Source organism: Chanodichthys erythropterus, chromosome 11, assembly GCF_024489055.1.
Source record: "Chanodichthys erythropterus isolate Z2021 chromosome 11, ASM2448905v1, whole genome shotgun sequence".
Taxonomy (NCBI): domain Eukaryota; kingdom Metazoa; phylum Chordata; class Actinopteri; order Cypriniformes; family Xenocyprididae; genus Chanodichthys; species Chanodichthys erythropterus.
The window spans coordinates 14345342-14352275 of record NC_090231.1 but is presented as its reverse complement, the minus strand read 5'-3'; the positions used below and the strand labels follow the sequence as shown (position 1 = coordinate 14352275).

The 6934-nt window shown below is 33.8% G+C and overlaps 1 protein-coding gene across 2 annotated transcripts; it reads left to right on the top strand.

The window, feature by feature from the left end:
- Window positions 1–1820: 1820 nt before the first annotated feature.
- On the top strand, window positions 1821–6122 carry rpl34 (ribosomal protein L34). 2 transcript variants are annotated; one of them, XM_067400472.1, is made up of 5 exons: window positions 1821–1880; window positions 2304–2374; window positions 2489–2588; window positions 5659–5762; window positions 5995–6122. In XM_067400472.1, the coding sequence occupies exons 2-5, from the start codon at window positions 2310–2312 to the stop codon at window positions 6077–6079; spliced, it is 354 nt and encodes a 117-aa protein (XP_067256573.1). In that variant the 5' UTR covers window positions 1821–1880; window positions 2304–2309; the 3' UTR covers window positions 6080–6122. The 2 variants fall into 2 exon arrangements, with proteins under 2 accessions (XP_067256573.1, XP_067256572.1); XM_067400471.1 differs by having other exon boundaries at window positions 1845–1971.
- Window positions 6123–6934: the final 812 nt, after the last annotated feature.

Genomic DNA, 6934 nt, shown 5'->3' with positions numbered 1-6934 from the left:
ATTCAGTGAACGAGGCTTCGATACGTCATAACTGTTTCGAAATGTCATCGGTTCACCGCTGGGGGGCGATGATGATCTGTGTGAATGGTGTGAACCCATGAATCATGTGCATTCACTGAGATCGCCCCCCAGCGGTGAACCATTGCACAAGCGTATGTGGTTTTTACCTGATATCTGATCAGTTTTATGCATTTGTAGACGTTTTGAGACATTTGTATAGTTAAAAGGAAGCATAGTAGTTAATAGTCTCTTATTGGCCTGTAGCTGAGCCATCCATAGAGCAAACCAAACAATTATACTATCAACAAAACATTTGCAATGAGTTTGTAAAAGCTGTTTTTATGCATGTCTGGCCTGAGTGTTTGTTGCATTTACCGTGTTTTGACCAGCAGGCGTCACCAGCGTGTTGTATTGCGAACGCTTCGAAACACTGAATCATTTTGCGAAGCTTTGAAAAGCTTCGTTTCTCCCATAGACTCCTATCATCACACTATGGTATTATTCATGTACCGTTAAAATACAAAATATTAAACAAAAATAGTAGTATAAAATATTAACTAAAACATAGTACATTAATTTTGTCTTCGGAGAAGCCAGCATTTCTTTCTGTTAGAATTTACTGATTTTCCATGTAAGGATTAGCAGTACAATAAATGTTGTATACGTGATCTGCGATCACATGGTGAAATTTTACCTATCACAGGTTTCAGTACCATATGAAAGCTTTGAGCCCTTTCCAAATCTGTTTTTACTTCTTTCAAAGCTTGTCTGTAACAAAATATCTGAAGTCGGCCTGTCAGTCTGATATTCAGGAACGGAATTCTGAGAAAAACAGGTTTAAATATCTGTCACCCCCTTTTTCACATAGACATGAAAATCCAAACATAAATGGTTGTAATTCAAGAATGCTTTGGAATATAAACCTAAGGTTGATCTTGTTTTAAAGTTTTATTGTTGAAGTGAAATAAATTATGAAAGTAAAATTAAATAAAGTTATAGAAGTTTATGAAAATGTAAAGATATATTTGTTTACATTTTATAATAATATATTACAAAACATGTTTTACTCTTAAACTGCAAGAAAATCAAAGCCAAAAATGTCAACATACCAAATTTTAGGTTGAAATATTTCAAAAATGAGCTTTCAGTAAGATCTTGTTTAGGCGCAGTACCAAACTTTTTCACTAGATGACACCCAAGCTCCATATCTGACCATTTAAGGGCGCCTCCATTTATTTGAGTGATCTGAACAGTTTATTTCCATATTTTCATACACTTTATGAAGTAGACATCCTCTTCAGAAGTAGTATGGTCAGTTTGGCAGTATTTTCTTTAAATTCAACCTCTAATAAACACATTGGCGGGAAATTTGCATTAATACACCTTCATTCTACATGTTATGTGGTTTATTTTGATAGGTGAACTGTCTTTGTAGTGTTACGAGAGGAAAATTATATTCATAAAATATATAAAATATATTTACAAATATATTATTTGTAAATATATTTTATGAATAAAATCCAAGACGGAAGAAAAAAAATGCAAGGGGAAATTAAAATACAGAATAAGAAAAGTCTGCAAAATAAAGCCTGTAAAGCTCACAAAAACTTGCCTTTTCTTGCCTGGCTTCAGTTAGTTAGGTCAGTTAGTAAATTTGTATTACAGTGATTACAAAAATATTACTATTTTAATATATACTAATAAATATATACCATTTTACAGAGAATCTACTATAATTTTTAGAATAATGTACAAGGCAGAGTGTAAAAAATGTCAAGGCTTTTATTTTGCTCAATGCAAACGTATCATTTCCGTTGAGGGCAGAGTTTGAACTTTCACCCCGCCTCTTGTTCTTCCTCTTCCGTCTGCAGCGATAGCAGGTATGGCGGATTGTCTTTTCGCTTAAAATATGATTCAACTATCCATCGTCATCTGCCGTTTCTGAAGATCACATATACGATATTTGGAACTGTACGTGTAGTTCACAATCTAACTGAAGACACCCTTGCCATATTAAGTCGATTAATAATCTCAATAACGGAATTTTGTTACTGCTCGAGTTTTCATTCACGTTTCTTTACAAACACGAACGCATCAGACGGCGATTTCACAGTTCATACCGTCTTTACAACAGAAGTCAAAGTTTAACACGGTTATATTCGTTTATTTAGTTTACGCATATTTGACAGGTGTTTGTACATGTTGTAGCGCATATGCTAAATTGTTTGTTCCGCTATTGAGTCTGATCTCCACACATGCTTTGACATCTGTAATACAGACATAAAGATATCATCATTTTTCAGGTCAAGATGGTGCAGCGCCTGACGTACCGCCGTAGGCTTTCCTACAACACTGCTTCAAACAAGACCAGACTGTGAGTGTGATCCCTGCATTGACGCTAATAGATCTTCACCATACACCAAAAACACCCTAAAATGTCTATGCAAACTTCCAATGGTGTACTTAATGACTGCATCATGTCACTCAGGTCCCGTACTCCAGGTAACCGCATTGTATACCTGTATACCAAGAAGACTGGCAAGGCACCCAAGTCAGCATGTGGGATCTGCCCCGGTAGACTACGTGGTGTAAGTGATAAACTGTGTACAGTTGTTTCATATATACAGTGATGTAAATAGTGTTTGAAAATGGAGACCTTTGGATAAACGTCTCTGGTGGAATCTAGGTAAAGAGCAGTGTTGAATACATAGTATGCTTTTATCGCTGTAAAGTTGGCATCACCTCCAGTGTAATTTCTATTGTAAAAGTTATTGAAAATACAGCACAGCAAATGTTCACATCTAATGTAAGTCTTTATGGCTACTAGGGCAGTGGTTCTCAAATCCAGTCCTGGTGTGCGGGGTGCGTTTTTTGTCTTCAAACCAATCTTGAATCTTCAAGACACAAGTTTATATCCCCTCTGGCTAGCGCGCTTCTCATAATGTTTACGCATTCAGTCAGTAGTCTTTTGTGGTTGTTGGAGTGCATTGGACCACAAACGTTTACACCATGAAAGCAATCCGGTCGAATGCTGCTTTCTCTGGAAGTGGTTGAAAGTGGACAAGCTTAAAATGTTTTGGACACTGTTTACACCTGTATTTAACATTGTCCACTTGTGATCTGATCGATGAAAACGCTTCTTAATACCAGGTGTAAACGAGGCCTGAGTATGTCGGATAATGGTAAACATAAAAAATGTGCAGAGTGTTCATTTTCAATTTCATTTTTTTATAGCACAAACAATAGTTGACCACTGCTGTACAGAGAATAGATCTAATATATATATATATATATATGTATGAGAGAGAGAGAGAGAAAAAAAACAAAAATACATAGTTTGAGTTAAATGATAAAAAGATAAGACGTTAACTTGAGTTTAAACTCTGGTATGGAGGATGGGAATCTCAGAGATAGACTATTCCATATCCTAGGTCCAGCAAATGCATGGGCACCTTGACTTCAACCTTGATCTTGGATGGGTCAGAGTATTATTGTTTGTGGCCTGCAAGCATCTGACTGGCGTATTCAAGATTAAAAGTTCAGACAAATAAGAAGGTGCCAGACCATTTAGAGATTTAAAAATGAACAGCAATATTTTAAATTAAACTCTATAATGCACTGGCAACCAATTAAGAGTCATTAAATGTGGAGTGATATGTTTGTTTACGAACCCCAGTTAAAAATCTGGCTGCAACATTTTAAACCATTTGAGGTTTATCTAGTTCTTGGTTTATCACGATACTATAGACATCTTACAAAACTATACTAGTACCAGCTGATACAGTGCAGCATTGTTAATTCATAATCCAAATCTATAAAATGAACCGAATTTAATGAATACTATAAAATGTAATTAAATGCATAACAGATCTTCCTCTGAATACTTTGAGAATGAATAACTGGTTAGTGTTACCAGAAAAACGAAGTCTGTGTAAACAAAGTCCATCTTAGCCCTGGAGAAGTGGCACAGATGCTGCATCTGAAGTAACATTTAGATGCATTTACATGTACTGTTTAATGGAAGGTTATTATAGTTGACTATAAAACCAAAAACATTCTTGCTAATTGAAATAAGTGTTCATAAGTAAATTGAAATATAGAAGAGTTTTAACTACTTTTATTACTAGTTTAAGTTAGTTACCAAGGCAAGATTTTTTATTTTCATTTAGTTTTAAGCTGCAGTCTACAACTTTTGGCGCTCTAGCAGTTAATAAACAAAACTGCACGCACCTTGCAGAAGAACGCTCAGTAAATTTACAACACAAAACGTTATGGACTGCAGCTTTATGTACTAAAATAATTAAAGCTAATTACTGACTTAAAAATGAATAACTATATAAACATGTAAAAAAACAAACTAATATATAAATGCGATACATAACAAAACTTAAAAATTAAAACGCACCAGAAAATATAAAAATAAAAACTATTTCAAAATATTATTAAAAACTATAATTTATCTCAGTGATGATAAAATAACAAGTGAAATGAATGGATTAAATACTGTTTTAAATATAAAATTCTGATAATAGAAATAGAAAGTGTTGGAGAAAAAAATGAAACGATAGACCTACTTTTAAATTGGGAAACAAACTGCCGATAGGTGGCGGCAAGACTTCATTATTGAATCATTGAATCATTTATTCAATCAATTTGTACAAAATAGCTGATTCATTTAGGAACAAAAATTTACTTATGGCTCATTGACTCACCCAAATCATCCAAATACACTGATTTGTTCAGGAAGAAAACACCACTGTTGTTTCTAAAATGTCATTTAATATTAACTTGTTTATTGAACTGTTGTGTGAAATCAATCACGTTTTCAATCTGCTTATTTTCTGAATAACAGTGCACTTTATTTCTCAATTTTATGGTCAAATATATATATATATATATATATATATATATATATATATATATATATATATATATATATAAAAAAACAACTCAAAGTAGCATGTCCCTGTATCTTAATTTCTATATTAAAACAATGTAATTTTTAACATTATAAATGAATTTTAAGGATTGACATGATTGATAAGAATTGATTGCAAATGCAGCCATGCTAATGAATGCAACTGTGTTACTAGAAACTAACCATTACACTTGTTTCAGAAGTGGTCAAATAAGCAAAATATGAACCAAGTATAGATTCTTATATAAAGCTGATGTTGAAAAGTGATGTTTGAGATGCTTATTTTTAAAATATTTTCAGTCCCTTTCTCCTGAAACTGCGGCAAGAACGTGGAATGCTTGCAAAATAAACTGGAATCAGACCTGTTTAAACTAAAGTGTTGGAAAACACTCAATACCGTACAAGGCACGAATTCTACACAGCTTTTCTGCTTTTACAGGGCACAGCAGAAAGGCAACGGCATTCAAAAAGACTTGTAATTTTTTGCGGACACAAGTGTTCAAATGAACAGTTTAGTAAAGTAACTGCCGCACATACAACATTACTTATTTTACTACCGTGTTAACCATGCAAGTGTTTTGAAACATAAGTATCACTCTACTGCTGTTGTACTGATATATCGTACATCCCTAATAGATGTATCAGATTGGATTATCAAATAGGTCATTTGAAGGTGCTGTTAAACTTGACATCTGAACATGTGATTGAAACTATGTTGTAATGTTTTTTTTCCTCAATAGATCCGTGCTGTGAGGCCCCAGGTTCTCATGAGACTCTCAAAAACCAAGAAGCATGTCAGCCGAGCTTACGGTGGTTCCATGTGTGCCAAGTGTGTACGAGACAGGTAACTGACTGAGATCATTGCGTAAATTGGGATGGGGGATTAATAAAGGGATAGCAAGAGTTGAATGGATTGTAATCCTCTGTTGGAAAACATCATTATATGAAATAACAAAGTAAATGATAGTGTTTTCATTAATTGGTGAACTGTTAAATAAGGTATGCTCTAATTAAACTCTTTGAGTTAAATGCATTCTATGAGCACATGACCCACATCTATCTGCATCACTTTTCAGGATCAAGCGAGCTTTCCTCATTGAGGAGCAGAAGATTGTCGTCAAAGTACTAAAGGCACAGGCACAGAGCCAGAAGTCTAAGTAGATGTTGATTTGTACCCTTTAAATAAAACATTTGGAAATCCCTGTTTTGTGTGCTTGTTTTCTTGTGCTGATAGAATGCCCTGAATCACAGGAATTTAAAAGTTAATGTACTCTGAGAAAAATGACATTGTAGTGTTAACGTTCTACAAAAATTAAAAGAAAATTTTTACTTATCTCACAATTCGGACTTTTTCTCAGAATCGTACTTTTATTTTTATTCAGTGGTGGAAACAAACTTGCATAGCAAGATGACAGTTTAGATAAGTACATGCATGCGCAAACATTTATAGTGCCTTTTTTTTTTTTTTTTTCTTTACAAAGGATACTGGGCAATGGACATTTTTGCCTGCCGTGTTAATGTGAAGTCCATTCAGTTGAAATTGTACAAGGGCAGATTAAAACTAACACCAAGCAGTGCTTGCACAAGTACGTTGTGCTGTACAAAAAATTTCAGGGTGTTGAGTACTTAAAAAAAAAAAAAAAAAAAATCCGACAATGTGAAAAGTTCATGAAATCTTCAGGTTTCTGGCCCAAAGCAGTTATATAAAAATGAAGTTTATAGATATCTGAAAATATACTCTAGTCAGAAGTACAGTTGTAGGTATCTTAAATTGAACTTTAACAAACGTAAAATATATTTTGAATTTAATTGTCAAATCTAATTTAGAGATCTATAATTTGGTTATATAGTTATAGTTGGTGCTTGGACAGTATTATGGCAAGCCGTTTTGGCATTTAATACACCTGGCTCTAGTCATAAATCAGTTTTGAATAGTCAAAATACAAATTCCAGGGGCTGTATGTATAAAACTTGCTTTTAAGAAAAAGCATGAGCTTTAAATAATTCATAGAATTC